The 19,434-nt window shown below is 35.9% G+C and overlaps 1 protein-coding gene across 1 annotated transcript in view; it reads left to right on the top strand.

Annotated features, from left to right (window-relative positions):
* Positions 1–19,434, top strand: part of COL4A1 (collagen type IV alpha 1 chain) — a 126,547-nt gene that overhangs the window by 69,521 nt on the left and 37,592 nt on the right. The window contains exons 5-24 of the mRNA XM_027639785.1: positions 142–186; positions 307–369; positions 470–523; positions 670–696; positions 2,000–2,083; positions 2,196–2,258; positions 2,890–2,925; positions 3,450–3,491; positions 5,011–5,100; positions 5,755–5,790; positions 5,937–5,996; positions 8,155–8,199; positions 8,426–8,479; positions 8,909–8,950; positions 10,144–10,237; positions 10,901–10,936; positions 12,411–12,575; positions 14,498–14,593; positions 15,539–15,622; positions 16,351–16,421. Coding sequence (XP_027495586.1) covers positions 142–186; positions 307–369; positions 470–523; positions 670–696; positions 2,000–2,083; positions 2,196–2,258; positions 2,890–2,925; positions 3,450–3,491; positions 5,011–5,100; positions 5,755–5,790; positions 5,937–5,996; positions 8,155–8,199; positions 8,426–8,479; positions 8,909–8,950; positions 10,144–10,237; positions 10,901–10,936; positions 12,411–12,575; positions 14,498–14,593; positions 15,539–15,622; positions 16,351–16,421 — 1,287 coding nt within the window. The remainder of the gene's footprint in view (positions 1–141; positions 187–306; positions 370–469; positions 524–669; positions 697–1,999; positions 2,084–2,195; positions 2,259–2,889; positions 2,926–3,449; positions 3,492–5,010; positions 5,101–5,754; positions 5,791–5,936; positions 5,997–8,154; positions 8,200–8,425; positions 8,480–8,908; positions 8,951–10,143; positions 10,238–10,900; positions 10,937–12,410; positions 12,576–14,497; positions 14,594–15,538; positions 15,623–16,350; positions 16,422–19,434) is intronic.

The following is a 19,434-nucleotide window of genomic DNA, read 5'->3' as shown; positions in this document are numbered from 1 at the left end:
GAGAGGTTTTGAAGATTTTGTAAAGGAAGTTTAAATACTACTTGGTTTTGACTGTTATCACTGGCAATGCAACTTGGGCTGCAGCTTGTCCTTGCTGTTTTGTGGATTTGTCATTTCAGCTTACGTTTTTCTCAATTTCAGGGCCCCCCAGGAGTATCAGGCTTTCCAGGAAACCCAGGCCTTCCCGTATGTATGAAGGATAGGTATTTTTATAAAGAACTAATTGTATTAATCAAAGTACTAATCATGACATCTGACCTGGATTATTACAAATATTGTTAATTTCTTTGCTTTCCTTTCATTTAGGGCATTCCTGGACAAGATGGCCCTCCTGGTCCCCCTGGCATTCCAGGATGTAATGGCACAAAGGTGAAATTTACATATGTTTATAACAGCATCTCTGTCTTGAAATAAAAACATCTCTCAAGCCTATGTTCCCAAAAAACCCTGATTTCTCTGTTCCCCTTAGGGTGAAAGAGGTCCAGTAGGTCCCCCAGGTTTACCAGGACTGACTGGGAGTATAGTAAGTAGATTCTTTTCTGCTTGATTCACTTTTTTCAACCCTGATTCTAGAAATTCAAATATAGCTATATGAAATGATACAGAGTATAAGATGTAAAATATACAACACTGAGGAGCAATGACATCAAATATGTCTTTTTTTCACAGGGACCCCCAGGACCTCCTGGAATGAAGGTATGTTTTACTCTGTGTTTATATCCTACTTCTAACAATAAGAATTTGGGTGAAGTCTACACTCTCTAAGACCAGCAGTTCCTTACTTAAGGACTGAAAAATTGTAGTGCCATGTTTCACTTTGTACTCTGTTCTGCAACCCCACTAAATAAAGACAGTGGTGTGAACTCCAGTTGATAACAATTGAACATTTGTGTTGTTCCATGAAGGTCTTAAAAGTGTATTACATGGATTACAACGGAAAAAAAGTAGTACATATCATTAATTATGTATAAACAATATGGTGGCCACCTAATTGTGTATAAAGATTTAGATAGGTTTTATGATTCAAACATTTGTTTTTATGTTAACATTTGATTTGTCTACATAGTTTCACGTAGATAATACTTGTGAAAGAAGATCATATACTCCACAATATGAAAAGTTTCCAACACATACTAAACAGTTTTCATAAAGGAAAAAAAATCAGAGTAACTAACTAAGTTTTGAGTGCATTTTGTGAACTGGAAAATGAAGCATTGAATGACAACAGAGAGCTTTTGCTCTTTAAAATTAACAGATGTTATTTGGAACTGTAAGCTAAATATAAGTCTAAAAGTAATCTTGGATTTGTTATGACATGACAACCCAAGTTATATCTTACTCTTACATGGAAGGAATTGACTTAGTCTATAAACACTAAATACTCGAATGTTTCTTTCCTAGATGTGTATGCGTAGGTATACAACTCCTGAAATAAAACCACTTACAATACTCCAACTTTGTATAAAAATGCAGGAAAAATGGGATCTTTTACTATCAAAAAAGAGACAAAAAGTGGATAATGATCAGAATAATTTTCTAAAGGAGGACTAAGTAGATTCCTTTTTTTTAAAAAATGACTTTTATGTCAAAACTAAGTATAAGCATGAAGGTCTCAGCCTGGGAAAGAGATTGTGAGGTTACCACTTCTCCTAGCAGCCAGGTCAGATGCTCCAGTTGTGTGGTGACACTGTATAAGTGATAGATTTGGCAGAAAAGTCATTCTGCCTACCCATTATGATATAGGAAATGAAAGTAGGAAGGAAGATTTGGTACTGGAATCTCTTTAACTGGCTTTAAAGCATGTTTGGCAATTAAGGCTTTAACTTGTAATATGTCTTGCTATATGTCAGCTGAATTAAAAGAAGTAACGTGATTTTTTTTAAAGTCAGCTTTCCAAATGATTCAAGACATAGCTCCAACTTTCCTCTCATCTCAATATTAGTGGTTTTGAATGTATTTGAATTGATGTTCAAGTATTCTTTTTCTTTTCTTATTATAGGGAGATCCGGGTGAAGTGATTGGTCTTTTACCCTCTGGTGTGCTAAAAGGTGATAAAGGGTTTCCTGGCCAACCTGGACTACCTGTAAGTCTAAAAGATGTTTGAATACTAGTGAGTTTCAATTAGAATGAAATCAGTATCATGAAATTATGAAACAAATATCACTTTTTTATGATGCCATTTGAATTTTTCATAGGGTCCACCTGGAACTTCGGGGTTTCAAGGACCCATGGGGCCACAAGGTCCTCCAGGAGAGCCAGTAAGTTTCCTCTCATGGTGATTTGAACTCTACTTTTAGAGTAAAGGAATGTTCTATTATAGGAATGTTCTAGAAGGTGTGTGTATCAGGTCTTGGTTGGGATTTGGGAAAGATAACCTGTGGTTCCAGGCCTGTGGTTTAGCCTCTGGAACTCTACCATGGCAGAAATTACTAGGCAACATAGATTTTCATTAGCAGCTGCTCCTACAGTCATCCTCTATTCTTGCACTCTTGGAGAATATTTTTGTGGGGGACAGACTAATTGTGATTCCTCCTGTCTTCTCTTCCCCAGCTTAATTTATAAAAAATAAACTACAAACCTAGCAGCCAGACCTAAACCCAAATGTTTTCTGAGATTGTTCTTATGGGTAGCTGCAGTAAGGAGTACCATGGAAGCAGGATATCAACCTCTGTTATTATGGTAATTAATGTGATATTGCAGACAGATTCTCTTTGTTGTTATTTTTTATTCTAAGTTGGTTTTATTCTAAGAATTATGCATGGTAACAGAAAAAGACTTTTTATCTTGGTTTAATTAAAAGATTTGCCTTTTTACTCTTTTCGTAGAATAAGGCATTATTCCACCTACTGTATTGTATGCATATGCATGCTAAAATATATTGTCTTGTAGGGTCCCCCAGGGCCACCAGGACTCCCAGGTGAGAAGGTAAGAGTCTTTATTATAAATGTTAAGCCTATCTGTTTATTTATTTGGCATACCAAATTCCCCAAACTCTGGAAACTAGTGATCCTAAAGGAGTGGTGGTTTTTTTTTTTGGAGATCTATTTCTATGTGTTAATGGACATCATAAAGAGAGATTTATAATTTTTTCAAATTTTTCTAGCTCTGTTATCTCATTTGATGAAATCAGTAGTAATTACAACATTCTATGGTTATTTGAATTCATTTTAAAATGTAAAAATTTTCACAAAAGTGTTGGGAAAAAGAGCATATTGACAATAAAATTATCTGATAAATTTCAATTTTTTGTCACAAGTTGCTGTGATGGCTAAAAAAAGGGAGGTTAGGACTTTACTTGTTTGTTTCACACATGCATTCTAAAGACATATTCTGTCTTTTATATTCTCTCTAAGTGTTTGACATGTACAAAATACTTTCATATGTGTATATATATGCATGTATGCACTGCTGATAGAGATTGACTAAGTGTGTATAATTTACATTTTCAGGGCTACATGGGCTTGGGCTTTCAGGGTCCCAAAGGAGAAAAGGTAGGTCTCTTGTAAACTTCTAGTGAACAACTGTCAGAAATATTTTTGATACTATGTTTTAAATAAAGAAAACTGTTGGAAACTGTAATTTTTGGAAGACTTGAGTAAATCTGTAACTACACCTAAATGAATGAAAGTCATGAACAGTCACAGAATTCGTTAATGTTATACCTGATTTAGGTCACTATCCTGTTTTCCAGCTGTGACTGGAAAACTACTTCAATTTGAAATAGGCAGAAACATTTACTCTGTATATTAGGACTCACCATGAGATTTTTTTGAAATCAATTTAATTCCAAGGGTTGAGATTTAATGTGCTGTTCATAATGATCATAATTCACTGTGATAGGACTCTTGTGGGCCTGTCTACTTTAGTTTGGTTTGGTAGTGTATGCATTTGAAGCAGAACTTTCAGTTGTCCCCTTTTACTGTGTTTTGCCACAACCAGGAAGAGGTTTCAGAGCACACAGATGGGTTTACTTTTGAATGAATCTAAGCCAAAAGATGTGCTCCAGGATCCCATTTATTCTCTTACTCAGCATCAAGTGGGAGGTAATACATGTGAGGTTTAATCTGTCACCTCTCACACTGAGAGGTCTGGGCCAAAGTGCCTTACATTGTGTTTCCAGGAGCCAAGAACTGTATGCAGTCAAGGGCTATTCAGTAAATTCATAATATGTTTGAGCACTTCTCCAGAAACTTCTCATGACTGTCATTGACAGAGGGCTTTTGGAGTATAAGTAGATTATATTATTTAGGTAGGTTTGGGGTTTTTTTAATCTACCACCTTATTTATGTATTTTGAGCCACAATATTCCCAATGGATAGAATTTTTTGTGACATGATGCATAGTGGAAATTAAGCTGTTATCATTAAATTTACTGAAAAATGTTGGTCATAGAAGTGTGTGGAGATTTCCTGTACTCCTCAGGTTTGTCTTTAGCAAAAGATTAATGGTATTGCTGTGCATTATTGCTTGACAGAAACGTATCGAGCCTTTTGGGAGGTGTTTTACTGTAAAAGATAGTGCTTTTGCTTTATATAAGGAGATGAGATTCTGACCCTGCAATGGACACATACATACTAAAAAAGTATGATCCACAGTTATCATCTTAAAGTTGACCTTTATGGGCAGTTGTAAAGCTGATGGAACACTATAAACTTTGACTAACATTTCTGTTTAGGCATTGACTTTCTATACCTGACCTCTTTCCTCCTAATCTCCTTCTTCCTAAAGTAATCACTAAAAAACTTTTGTACTATTGTTGTAATTAATTGGATATGTTCCTGATATTCAGTGTTGATCAAACTATCCCTAAGAGTAGATTAAGAGATCTTTCTCTGTCTGTAACTATGTATGTAATCCTTTCACTAATTTTGCTGAAATTAGAATTTTTTCAAAACACAGCTATATTTTTAAAAGCAAGTGGCAGTTCTATTTAATGTTATTGGTCTTCATAATGTTTGATCTCAGAGTCATGCTGTTTTCAATAGACTATCCTGGATTTGCTGTTGACAGGGAGAACAAGGAGTAAGGGGCCCCCCAGGACCTCCAGGACCAGCACCACATATGAAAGAAAAAGGGAGTGAAATCATAAGGGGAGAAAAGGTGAGATGTTAAATGATTAAATGTTAAATGACTTCTTATACTCTTCATTAAAATATGATCAATAGGAACTAGCAAACAAAAGTGAAACAGGAAAAAAAATATGAATTCACCTAGAGCAAATTTTTCAAAAATTTCTTCCTGTTTTTCATCATGCATGAATTTTGAAGGTGATTCTAGAAGTCTCTCTAAAAATATATGATAAATGGTAAATGCATCAGTAATTGCATAAAAAAAGTAATTCACGCAACAGATGACTTTCTGAGGAAGGAAGATTGATAAGCACAGGATATTATAAAAATATTCTAAAAGTTTGAATTAAGTAGTAAGTATTGGTTGAAGTAAGTAGTAAGTTTGAATTAAGTATATTCAACTTTTCATATACAGAATCACATTCATGAAATCTGAGTGCTAATGAATTTTTCAATTATTGAATTAAACAGTCTAAGCAATATATACTAGTAAAATAAGCTAGCTTAATGGATTGACATTTTGTGTTTGTCAAAATTCTTGCACATCCTACTATTAGGCATAGTTCTTGAAATGGAGAACAGGATTAAATGTGCTTTTGCTGGTACAAAGAATTATTTACAACCTAAATGAATAATGCTTAAGGTTCTGTTTACTAATCCACCTTTTTTTTTATAATTTCATTAGGGTGATCCAGGTGAAAAGGGTGAACAGGGAATCCCAGTGAGTACTGTGTAGTTTTTTTTGCTACTATAAAAAATTGTAAAGAATCTGATAATGGCACTGAATATCTGTACAGCTGCTAGATAGAAGTAAATTTACTTTGGAATTTGACAGTATTTTTAATCTGGTGAGTATTTGTTTTCCAGGGATTGCCAGGTTCAGGCTTCAAAGGAGAAAAGGGCGAACCCGGACAGCCTGGTCCACGTGTAAGTATACTCAACTTTATCAGTACCATAATTGCAGTTTTATTGTATTGTTTCCATGAGCTGATTAAACTTGGTAACCATTAGTTGAACAGCAAATTTGGTATATTTCAAAGAAGCAAATTTTGCTGTAGGACTGGTATAGAAATGAAGGTAGTAATAACATCCAGTAATATTAGTATGTAACATGTTTCAGATTACTAAAGACACTCAACAGTAGCTCGTGGTGCTGAAGGTAAAGGCAAAACTCCCATGGATCCCAACTGAAGCAAAATTAAGTCATTCCAGAACAGAAGAAAAAGCAAAACAAAACAGATCACTCTTTTGAAGTGACTTTAGCTAAACGGAACATGTTGAATTTATTTCAAATACTCTCACATGCAATCAACAAAATAACCCTGCTTAGCCTAAAAGTACAGTTCCTTACAAAAACAATGAATGGAGCAAAAAGTTTAGGTGACTAAAATACTTTTGCTTGCTGGTTTCTAGCCTGACTTTGGATACTTGAGGCCATAAAGTCTATTACATTTGCCTAATCTGACCTATATCATGTAGTCTCATCCATACAGCTTCTGCATGAGTCATGCAGTATCTTTCATAGCTGAGCTGGTAGAAAAATTGTGCATTTTCTACATTCAAATGCATCTTAAGTAGTATAAGTTTCTCAAATTGTGGGTCTTCCTAAACTGTTAGGCCCAGCACCTCTATAGGCATTGAATTGTACTTCAATCTGAAAAAGATAAAATCTCCCTTTCTACTATACTTCAAAGTCAGATGTTCTATTATCCTGTCAGTAAAGATATATGGTGGGATTATCTTTGCTATCACATATGTATTTTTATTATTACTGTAAATGAGAGCTTGAAGCTGGAAGAATGGAGAGATGTTGGCTTTGGAAACTGGAGCATCTGAACTTTTCAAAAATATATTTTTCAGTTTCTGTTTCCTTGAAGAAAGTTGCTAAGATATTTTATATATAATTCTTCAGGAAATACCTACTTCTGAAATTAAGATAAGGCTTGAAAGATTAGCAGATGTTAAGATCTGATATTCTAGTTAAATAGAATTCAACCATATGATTAATTCCAATCACAGAGTACATTTGAAGATTTTCTTGGCTTTGCAGATCATAGTTTTAATTTGTCATTAAAACTTATTTGTAACCCTTCTTTATAAGACACTATAGTTGCACATTTCGATGGTGGCAGCCTTTTCATGTTTGTTGTATCGTTATCCTTCAATTGCAATGTTTTAAACAGAATTTTTTTGACCTAAACTGATGGAATTACTTTTTAGACTGAATTATATACACTGTTACTTTGTGTACTAAGTATACACATTTTCTTGAGTCTATGGGACAAATTCATACTGCTTATGCTACACATACAGTCTAAGCATTGAGACACCAAATAAAATCCATCTTCCAGTGGGTTAGGCTACAAGCTGACATACCTGTCCTTTTCTGGTGCAGAGGAAAGGAATGCTAAAAAAAGTAGGTTAGTCCATCTAGGTCATTTGTCACATATCTGTTGATTACTTCAAGGGAATCTAATCCCCTCTGTAGGTTAACAGAGTGGTCTAATAATTAATAATTTTGTTCTGGAGGAGGGAGCTTTGGATTCTAGTTTGTCATCTGCCATGTGATTTGAAATTATAGCTTTTAATGTAAGGAAAGTGGTTTTTACCACTAGATTACCACATGATCTGATTACCACAAGGCCTAATACTGTCCAAGCCTTCTGCTGAAACTGAACTACCTAATATCTATGAGTAAAGGTTTTGTGAAGCTGAAGAGTATATATACATAGAAAGGGATTACTATGAAGGGAGAAGATTTTGGGTCTGGTTTCAGTTTCTTGTGCTGTTGATATATTTTGTCTTGAAGTCTCCTTGACAGGGAAATCACTGTGTTATTCCTAGATCTGGTGATAGATTTGCAGGATTTTATTGAATTTGGCATCTTGTAGGGTGTTGGATAATATAAGAACTAGCCTTTCACAATTTGCCTGCTTTGTATCCTCTACTCTGTTAGCTGCATTAGCACACTTCGATTAATGCACTGCAGTAGTGATTGTTTTGTTCTAGTATTTCATCCACAGTATTTAGAAATGTCATCTATGTGGTTGTCTGTTTAAGCAGAGTGGAACTTCGTGTTTTACAGGGAAAGCCTGGAAAAGATGGTGAACCAGGACCAAAAGGAGAACCTGTATGTATTTTACTGAATTTCCAGTACTGTTTTTTGCGTTCAAAACAAATGTGTATTTGTCTGTGTATTAAAACAGGTTGAAATTTTCTAGCCTTCTGAATTGTTTACTTAAATTTGTTGCTTTCAGTGAATTAGTGTCTGGTTTGAAAATTTAAAGCTTTGATGCTGCCGCGGCTAAGATCCATCTGTATTTTTATCTTCTCATTTCGCTGTTTTCTACACACAGGGTTTGCCTGGTGGGTTTGGAATTCCAGGACGACCTGGGGAACCTGGTACAAAGGTGTGTAGTAGCAGCTTTTGATTCCCTTCACACAGAATGAGTTAAGATAGATGTACAGTAAAGCAATGACTGCACATAAAGCAATATTAAGTTGCTAAGCTGCATCAACACTAGGAGAAGTCAAAATTAAGTTAATGTAGGTATACTTGATTTAGGTCTCTTATATGAATTGATTAATGCAGGCTTTATTTTCACAAGCTCTTTGCCCAGCCGATATATGTACAAGTGTACTTCCCTAAAAACTCCAGTTTCTTTTTACATTGTGCAAACCAGTACAGGCCTGCAAACAAACCATTTACTAACACTGCTTGTTATAGTGATCCAGGTACTTATCATTTGGAAGTTGTATGATCCTATATTGAATTGTTCATTTGTTGAGGAAAAAAAAATCTGATCTGGATTTAAAATGTAAATTCTATTTTGATTTAGGGTGACAAAGGGGAGCGAGGTTTTCCAGGACCTCCGGGAAGAGTAAGTAAAATAAATCTGTGTTTTATTTGAAACCTAAAATAAAATAAAATTTTGTGAAAGTACTCAAACAATGAGGGGAAAAAAGAGAGACTATGCATGTTCTGATCTCATTCTCATCAGCCACATCCTTATTTTTTCTCAATGGAAAAAACTGAATACAGCTTTTTAAAGTATATTTGAAATTTGGGAAAGGAACTCTTGAGGAATATGAATTTCAAACATTTTGAACTATGAAAATTATAAGCATTGTTAATCAATAAAATATCCAAAAGAGAGTTCAAAAGAGTAAGTCTGTCAGCTTTGCAGTTGGTTGTGATTTAACTGCAGCTGACAATTAAGTACCCCACAGCCATTTGTTCACTCACCACCCCTACCTGAGGTGGGATGGGAAGGAGAATTGGAAAAAGGTAAACCCCATGCCTTAAGTATTAATTGAAATAAAGTTAATAATACTAATAGTAGTAATATTAGTAATAATAATAATAATAATGAAAAGGGAGATAAAAAAAAGAGAGAGAGGGGAATAAAACCTGAGAAAGACAAGTGATGCACAATACAGTTACTCACCATGTCCAGTGAGTCCCCGAGTGCAGTCAGCCACTATGCACAAGAGGAAACCAGGAGAGCAGTTTGTAATTTTTTTTAACACTTTAAATAAAAAATGAGGTTAGTCAGCAACAAATAAATCATTGATGGTGCTGCTTCCTCAACATGGGGAAGAATTCCCAATATTTGCTAATTTGATTTGAAAAATTGTACATGCTTCATGAATATTTTATTGTAGATGTTAGTATCCTACATATCATGCTTAGATCAATGTTGGCAGAAATTGCCAGAATATAGTATTTTAAAATTAAAGGTAATACAAACCAGTGCTTAGACCATGTTGAGGTTTTTTGGCATCATTCTTGTTGAGGAAGATGCTATAAAAGCTCTCCACTTAATCCTGTGACTCCTCCTATGAAGGAATTTTGGTAGATTGGGAAATATTTATTTTCTCTGGTAATTCCTCAGGAGCTACAACCCTCTCACAGCAGTTGTTGTATTATGACTGAAATTGCAAATATAACCACAACTGCTCAAAATTGTTATAAAACCATATAGCCTCTGTACCATCGGATCAAGATGGGGGAGATACAAATGAAGACACAGTTGCACATTTCTAATGTCCTAGTCTTTGTCCTGTGATTCAGATGATAGATGCTGGACCAGTAGATACCTTTGGTGAAAAAGGAGACCCTGGAGTTTCAGGCTTGCCTGGACTGAAAGGTCAAAAAGGTGAAAAAGGTATGTATTTTGTTTTGTCTTTTTGATTAAATTATACTTTTAGTTTTCTTATTAAAGGAAATTAAATTTGTACTGTCTGTGAGCTCAGTAGCTCTGTATGACTGTAATGTTCCAGTTATTTATTTAATTGCTTTCAGGATTTTTTTACATTTTGTAGTAGCTTGTAGGACACTTCTGCTTCTCATCTTAACTAAGACTGCCTTTCAGTTATAGATGAAAAACGATAAACTAGAATCTGTTTTTATGCAATTAAATAATCCAGTGAGATTATTTAAGAAATATGGAAATCAACACCAACTTAAAGACGATAATAAGGCAGAGAATCTTGAGACCCCTTTATGAAAGTCCGTAGCTAATTTTTAATCTAAAGATTGATTTGCATAATTTTTAAAAGTCTTCAGTAAACAGAAAATCAAGCATTCCCTTTCCCATTTTCCCCATTACAGACCTTAGCCTATTTTAAAAAAAAATTACTAGAGAAGTTTGGACACAGCAGGGTCTTTTCCCTGAATATAGTGCTTGCAGATATGCATAGATTATTTAACTTCAAATTTGATTCAGAATATAATAGCTTGAATGTGAATTTAAATAATATGAGCTAAAAGCTCACTCTCAGTGGCATTGCTGAATTCATTGCCTAATTGAAAACTTCTCTTCCTAAAGGTTTCCCTGGTGCACAAGGAATCCCGGGACCTCCAGGTATGAAACTATGACCACTGATTTTTTCACATTTTTAATGTATTCTTCTTGGGTGAAGCATCCTGAGAGATATTCTCCTTAGCTGCTCCTTACCAAACACCCAAGCAGTGACTTTTCCAGCAGTCTAATCATCCCTGTAGACCCTTAGGTTTTCTTGTGTCTTTGATGTGATCCAGTATTGTTCTTTCTGTAGAACCCTGATAACTTTCTGCTGAAATTGAAAAAGTAGGGTACATAGTCCATCAGAGATAGCCCAGAGAGCATAGCTCTATTGGGCAAGAAGAGTTGTTAAATGTGAATATGTGTGTGTATGCATATATACCTGAGTATGTATACTCATATGTAGATCGTCTGTTTTGCTCTCACTTCAGCTCTATATGTGTTTGCATAAATATAATAAAATTAGGTTTACAGAGAGAAATAATAACAATATTTACTGGATCAAAGTAATTCCTGAAGGCTTCCTGCTTTTTTTTGACTATGTCACTTGATCAATAAAAGTTATTTCTTTTGCCTGCAAAATTTGCCTTTTTCATAGTCTTAGCATATTCACATCCATGATGATACTGCTTTTATGTATATACGTTTGAAGTAAACCATGACATTTGATCTTTAAAAATTAAGCAAATAATCCATGGAAACCCAATTCTAGCACATTCTGCAGTGATACTATTACCTCCTTTACTTTCATTTTCTATCTTGACAGTGAGCTAAATAAGAAATTAATGTGAGCCAGGGTCAGATAGTTTCTAGGAAATTTTTCTCAGTTTAGGGTGGAGATGCTATATACTGCAGGCTGTAATTATAGCTCTTAGTGTCATTACCCTACAGAAATGGAGATTTCTGTGACTTTCATATCATCCTGCAGTGTTGCAGAAGACTCAAAATGGTTTAGTGACCAAATCTAGTGATGAGTTGTGAACTGAAGTCAATATGAAGACCTGTGTGACTGTACAAATAGTTAAAAGGGTTTTTAGGGTTTTTTCTCTCTGTTTAACTGCTTGTCTTTACTGGCTGTTGTTTGCTTATTATTCCTACAAACTATTTTGGTTATAATGTTCCTGAAATCTGCTTGCATTGTTGACTACTTATTTACTGGAGTTATTAGATGTGCTCTCCCTTTCTAGGTACATTTAAGTTTTGGTTTATTGTGAAGTAACAAAGTGTGTAATAGTTTCTAGGTGTAATAGCTAAGGTGACTCCTGTGCTGACACTATTTGCTATCCAGCAAAAGTGAATTCAGCTAAATCTCAGGAAGGCACTTGGTAGAGAGTAGATGTGTTTATCTAGGGACCTAACAGAAGTGAGTAACTCAGCTGTAGTGAGTATGTATCTCAATTTTGTATAAATCACCAGAAATTAAAATACAGTCCCTTTTTTCTTTTTCTCTGAAACCCCATGGAATCTAACATGTTGACAGTGTTGTTGTCTTTTCATTTTTCACTTTTTCATATACATTTTACTGTCTCCAAAGGTCGACCACTTCCAGACAGGGTAGGATCACCTGGTGTCCCTGGAGAGAGAGGTGAAAAAGGTGAAAAGGGTTCTCCAGGATTCCCTTCACCAGGAATGCCTGGAAGAGATGGTTTCCCAGGTCCCCCAGGGTTGCCTGGCCCACCAGGACCTCCAGGCGTAACAGGTGGGTAAAGCCCTTCCTTGCTTTTCACAATGAAGTCTCAATAATGCACATAAAAGAAAAAAAATGAGACAAGATTATAAATGCTATAATCAGGATGCATCTATGTCGTGGAAGAAACATATCTAAGTTGTTGATGGACCAAGTAAAAGCTGTTCCACAATGAAGGAGGCCACTTGTTTCCTTACTGGGACAAGGATTCTTTGCTAAATAAATGTTTTTAAAATTTCTTCAGAGTTCACTGTGGACTGTTCCAATATAACCAAACAATTGACCTTAATACATATTGGTTTATTCCCAAGTCTTCGTTCGCAAAGCCTAGCCATGATGATGATTATTCTATCCCATTGTGCCAACCTTGAAATATTTGTAGATTTCCAATTAAAAAAAATAGCAGATACTAATATTGTTCTTAGTATAAAAGATAGCTTTTCAATATCACAATTCACAAGTCTGCAGTATCAGTTTTTGTAACAAACTGAACAGGTGTGATAACTAGTCTGCCAGAAGTTTTTATTGTAAAATAAAACTATCTTAGGGGATAATGCAGTCATAGAAAAGCTTGGGTTGGAAGGAACCTTAAAGATCATCTAGTTCCAACCCTCCTGGTATAGGCAGGGATGCCACCCACCAGATCAGGATCAACACGTGCTTTATAGAGGTAAATGAAAAGCTAGTAGTGATGTGACGAATATAATATTAGTAGTAATGCTAACAACATTACGCAGCTATGTTTTATGAGATTGTGATAAAGCAATTTGAAAGAGAAAAATGTTTTGTTTTTTTCTGCAATGAAGCAATAACAAAAGTACATGTGGAAGTGGTCCATGATAATTAACTCCTTACAACTGATGGTTGTAAGTCTTTTATGGAAATAAAACTTTTGCTATAGGTGATACTGATATTGTGAGTTAAATTGCCATTTCAACATCAAGAATGATATCCCTATTACAATACTTTAGGTACGTTAAAGCTATTGAAAGAAATATTATTCTCTGCGGAATTGCTAAACCAAAAATACTTTGTTTGAAAACTGTTGAAGATGCCTGGTTATTGCCGTGTTTACCAATGAATCAGTACAAAAACCAGTATGTAGAATATGGAATTAAATAGCTAAATCTTACCTCATCCTAAAAATAAGAGCAATTTCTGGTTTTCATGCAGCATGTTTCAGTCACTGATTAATTCTTTTCCTTCTCGAGATACTTCTTTGGCTTTCTTCAAGTGCATAATGGGAAAGAATTTGTTTTCCTTTAAATGTTGTTTTCCAAACTTCACATTAACATTTTGACTACTGGGTTTGGCCAAAGTGATGTCATATTATATTGGGCCAGAACCTTTGTCATATCCTCAAACAGAAGAAGCATAATTTATATTCTCATATCAAGCCTGAAAAATATTCTTATTTGTTACCCATTTCAGTTCCTAACATATGAGGTTTGTTGTTTTCAGGAAGCTGACATGATGAAGTTAAATGATGTTAACAAGCTGTTCTTGACCTAGAAAGCTTCCTAAAATGTTGAAAACAGAAGCTGGGGTACCAAAACCCTAGTTAATGAATTTCTTCAGAACATCAGTACTCTCCATTCTCCTTAGGGTCAAAACAACAGTTTTTCACCTACAGTACTTTTCTTAGCCAAAGCTTACAATGAAAATAGATTTTGTGCTAAAGTTGTTTGTAACCTTATTATGGCAGAGCCTGTCTTTTCTCTGTAATTCTCAGGGTTTCTTAAACGTTATATATGGAATCAGAATACAGACTCTGAGTTAAATTTTTTAAAGTAAATCAAATAAAAGAGTAAAGTGCTATCTTTACTTATCACTCTTCATAGGTAACATATCAGCTATGACATTGCATAAATGCAACCCTGTAATGGAAACTTGCACTTGTCAAAACAATATTCTTTATTTTATTTCCATTGCAGATGGAATTGATCAGTGCCAGCAGGGAGAACCAGGTGCACCAGGTAGTCCTGGACTCCCAGGAAGAGATGGATTTCCAGGAGAAATGGGAGAGAAAGGTAATAATATTTTAATGTGATTTTTTTTGTATGCTTAGTACCCTGGAGCTTGGGTATGTAAAGAGGCTGGGCCAATTAGACTAGGTCCAGAGAAAGTATACTTAAAGTTAGTTAAATAAATAGTTCATGGACATGGAATACGTTTCTTGAATCTCTGGTGAATACAAGAAGGATATTGTGTATTGAGTTGCATGACACAAACTTCTCTTACAATTCACTTAACCTACACATTGCTAGGAAGAGGTAAAGGATGGCATGGGTCTGAAAGAGGAACTGGAAAGAAGAAAAATGTTGAGTATAGCCCCATGAAGTGTAAATTGAACTGTTCATTGCAATTTAAGATGTGAATTCTGAGATGAAGAATTAGAGAGAGTCAGATGAGTTGGGAATGAAAATGGTTTATTAATCATTGCCATGAATATAATTGAAGATAAAATTATAACACCTATAAATAGGAACTGTCGACCATGTGTTTTAGCAGCACTGAATAAATGGACATTTAAAAAAATGAGCTGCACTCATTTACGTGATGATTGATCCTTCTTAATCTCATTCTGCTTACTGCTTTTCTAAAAGTGCAAAATTACACTGACTATAGAAATTCTCCTCTTGCTACTTTAATCTTTTTATTTCCTCTCTTACCCACTGAATATTTCTTTTCTTATTTTTGATTCTCTTCAACCTGGTCCCTTTTAACTGTTCTGTTAAATATTATCCCTAGGATAAGACTTATGTTGATTTTCATACCACTCCTTTAAAAAAATTAGAGAACATCAATTTGCTGAGAAATTCTCTTTGAAGCATGTAATTAGTAGTAGCACATTTATTTTTATTCTTTCTACATGAAGTGTAATAAATTGACATTTGCCCCTGAATCTGCCTACTTGCTGTTGTCTTAAATCTTTCCAGTTTTATTCATTTGCTTTGTTGTTTTCTTTTTTTCAGGTGACAAAGGTGAAGCCTGTACCTTGTGTGATAAAGTGGGACCTCCTGGACTTCCAGGACCACAAGGGCCACCAGGTCCAGCAGGTAAAAACTCATTAACTACCTGAAAATGAGGTACATAGGCTAAATTCTAAAAATGCAGCATACATGATAAATTTAACTACTTTTTGTCCCATTAATCAAATTATTAGTGAAACTAATGAAAGGGGGGTCCTATTTTTGACCTGATTCCAAATTTCCAAAACAGTCAACAAGAATTACCAAGGAAGCAGAAACTGGCCATTGTGAAGAATCTTTGCAAACTGTGGTCCAAATATTTTCACAGATGGTTCTGGAAGTGAAAAATAATGTGGGAACCATTTGCTTTTGTACTGAGGCTTAACAGTGACTCATACATACGTTCCCAAGTCCAGCATCAAATTCTGTGTCTCAAAAAAAGAAATCATTTTTCTTGTACTGTGTGAGAGAAGTGCAAAAGAATATATTATACCTCATGTTTGTTCTAGTGTGGCTATTCAGAAACATTAATATGAGTTAGGTAGTTTCAAGTCTGCATTGGTTACATGAGAGGTCTAAATAGTAAGGTGAATTCATTCCTAAGTCAAATGAAACATCAACTTCTGAGTTTATGAATGCTGACGTGCAACACATGAGCACATGAATCCAGAAAACTTCACTGACTTTAGCAGCATTATGTTGATATAACTGGGGATGAAATGAGACACTTTCAGGGTCACAAAGAATTCACATACAGTGTGCTATTTGTAAAAGCATATAGTAAATAAAACTATATTTTTTGTCTCTCTGATAAGGTTTTCCAGGTCAATCGGGTTTCAAGGGAGAAAGAGGCTTACCTGGACTTGATGGACTTCCAGGGGTACCTGTAAGTAATGCTTTGCCAAATACTATGTCTTACTAGGAATGCGATCAAAAAACATGTGATAATGGATGTATCAGTAAACAGTTCTGTTTAAAAACAGGCCAGTGGAAGGATATGATAAAATTAACTATGCCTAATAAAATAAAGCAGGAAGCAGTGGGGTTGAATTATGAGAGTAAAAAAAAAGAGCTGTCAGATATTGGGTTTATTTCTGGTTTTGCTCATCATGTGAACTCATCGGGACACATAACCTTCTGTCTGAGCAAGCTAAGCAGTGGAGTTGGGTTAAGAGTAGGATTTCACAGGAAACAGATGCAGATTCCCTGACCTTCTTGTGGATTGTTCCAATAACTCTTAGCTGTTTCACTACATATATATTGAGAGAGAGACAGTGCCATCTAGTGTAGTGTAAGCAATCTAATATTAGCATACAGCCTGCTGTGGCAGTTTTTCTGAATTTTGAGTAATAGAGTCATAGAATATGCAGAGTTGGAAGGGACCCATCAGGACCACAGAGCCCAACTCCTGGCCCTGCAGAAGACACCGCAAGAATCACATGATGTGCCTGAGAGTGTTGTCCAAATGCTTCTTGAAGTGTGTCAGGCTTGGCGCTGTGACCACTTCCTTGGGGAGCCTGTTCCAGTGCTCAAAGACCATCTTGGTGAAAACACTTTTCCTGATATCTAGCCTAAACCTTCCCTGACTCAGCTTCATACCATTTCATTGGGTTCTTCACTGGTCAAGAGAGTGAAGAGATCGGTACCTGTCTTTCCACTAGCCCTTGTGAGGATGTTGAGGTCTCCCCTTGGACTCCTCTTCTTCGGGCTGAACAAACCAAGTGACCTCAACTGCTCCTTATACAGCTTCCTTTCCAGACCCTTCACCATCCTCATGGTCCTCCTCTGGACACCCTCCGGTAGCTTAATGTCTTCTTTATATTGTGGCACCCAAAACTGCACACAATGTTCAAGGTGAGGTCACACCAGTGCCGAGCAGAATGAGACAATCCCCTCCGTCAACTGGCTGGCAATGCTTTGGCTGATGCCCCCCAGGACACGGTTGGCCCTCCTGGCTGCCAGGGCACTGCTGACTCATATCCAGCTTGCCATCCACTAGGAAGAACACCCAGGTCCCTTTCCACAGCGCTGCCCTCCAGCCTCTCATTCTCCTGTCTGTGCAGAAATTCAGGGTTGCTCCATCCCAGGTGCAGAATCCGGCACTTTCCCTTGTTAAACTTCATATGGTTGATGGTTGCTCATCTCTCTAATTTGTTGAGAGATGAGCCCCTGCCCTTGAGGGAGTCAACAGCTCCTCTCAATTTAGTGTCATAGGCAAACTTAGCATTCCTTTGAGTCCTCTATCCAGGCTGTTCATGAAGATTTTGGGAAATGTCTGCAGTATACTCTAAAACACAATTAGTTGGAGGAAAGCTAGGTACTTTTGAAGAAATGAAGGAAGTCAGTGAAAGCATCCTGATATGATTACTTGTAAATTATGTTGACGCAGAGCAACATGATTCTCAGTAAGACCAGATATCAGAAGCAGAACAGCCAGAAGCATAATACTTGTCTAAAATGTAACACAAATTACTCCTACATGACCACTGTACTACCATAACTACATTTGATCTCTTCAGAGTGCACTTGAGTGTCCCTAAGTACACTGTGGTTTCCTGTCCAAACCTACCTCAGCATATACATTCCTGTAGTATAACATGAGTTTTGACACTGTTCCTAGTGTGAGTAGACTGAGTCTTGCCAGACCTTTTCTCCCCAAAGCTATTTCTTTCCTTTCAGCTGATCCCTTTTGGCAACATAATTTCTCAGTGACATTCATGTGCACTAGCTTTAAAACACACTGCAATTATGTAAGCTCCCTTCATCACCAGTAGTAAGAGAGAGGTCACCTTCAGAAGTTAAAAAACCCCACCTGTATGAGTTCGTTACTCAAGGAATCTATTTCCCTCCACTGAATATAAATAAAGCCTAGATGCGTGAATTCAGCCAATGAAAGTTCACTAAGATGGAGTCCATTATCTATGTCCACCAAACAAATAACATTGTATTACCCAGTGACTGAATGTACTGTAACATCAATGAAAGAAACAGTGAAAAAAAAATGAAAGACATCCTAATGTATTTAAGTTTTTTTGTTGTCTAGCATTTGTTCTCACCACATGTTTTACCACACCCTTATATTTTACTTTTATTGCCTCTTAAGTTCTGTTCATGTCTTTAATCAGACAAGGACTGGCTGCTGTTCTGAATGCTTTTAAGCTTGCTTTGCTTCACAAAGTTCAGCCACGTGGTGATCCAGCATATAGTTTAGCTTGGAGAAATTGCAGAGAAGCCAGACTTGCAAGCTAGTATTGTTTAAAGCCATGCCAAAGCATCAGAGTCTGATCCAGAACCCACCAATACTAATGAAAAGATTACCATTGCCCATGTTCTGGTTCAGGTTTAAGTGAAAAGCAGACAACCTTAAGGAGTGGACATTGTCCATGAAGTTTGTGCTTTACTACCTTAGTGAGTAGCTCTGATTCATTTGAAATTATAGAGGCTGTTCCAATGACAGAAGTTCATGTAAGTCCTAGAAAATATGTAGGGGAAAAATTGAAATTCTGAAAATCCTATAGGTTTATCAGTAGGTAGATAATTTCTTTCCAGGAGAGCTTACAAAACTATTTTCTGAGCATGTGCATAATATTCTGATAGTACCACCTTACTGGTTGTCAGTTGTACAAAATCAATGAATGTTAATAATGAAGAAAAACATATATTTGCATCAGCTGAATGTCATGAATGAACTACCTGGGGAGAAGCTTTCAGCCTTCAATTAGGCTTAGCTCTTGTGTAAGTAATGCTATAGTTTTGTATAAGATAATCAATTCAATTTTGCATACAATCAATATATTTGATGAATATTATAGTTGATTTAAAAGGTTTTGAAAGAAATGCAGTCATGGCTTGGCCTTGTATAAACCTGCAATTTTGGCTAAGTTTGGTTTTTTCATACT

The sequence above is a fragment of the Corapipo altera genome, unplaced genomic scaffold (assembly GCF_003945725.1).
Source record: "Corapipo altera isolate COAL_440 unplaced genomic scaffold, ASM394572v1 0, whole genome shotgun sequence".
In the NCBI taxonomy this organism is placed as follows: domain Eukaryota; kingdom Metazoa; phylum Chordata; class Aves; order Passeriformes; family Pipridae; genus Corapipo; species Corapipo altera.
This window is presented reverse-complemented; position numbering and strand designations above follow the sequence as displayed.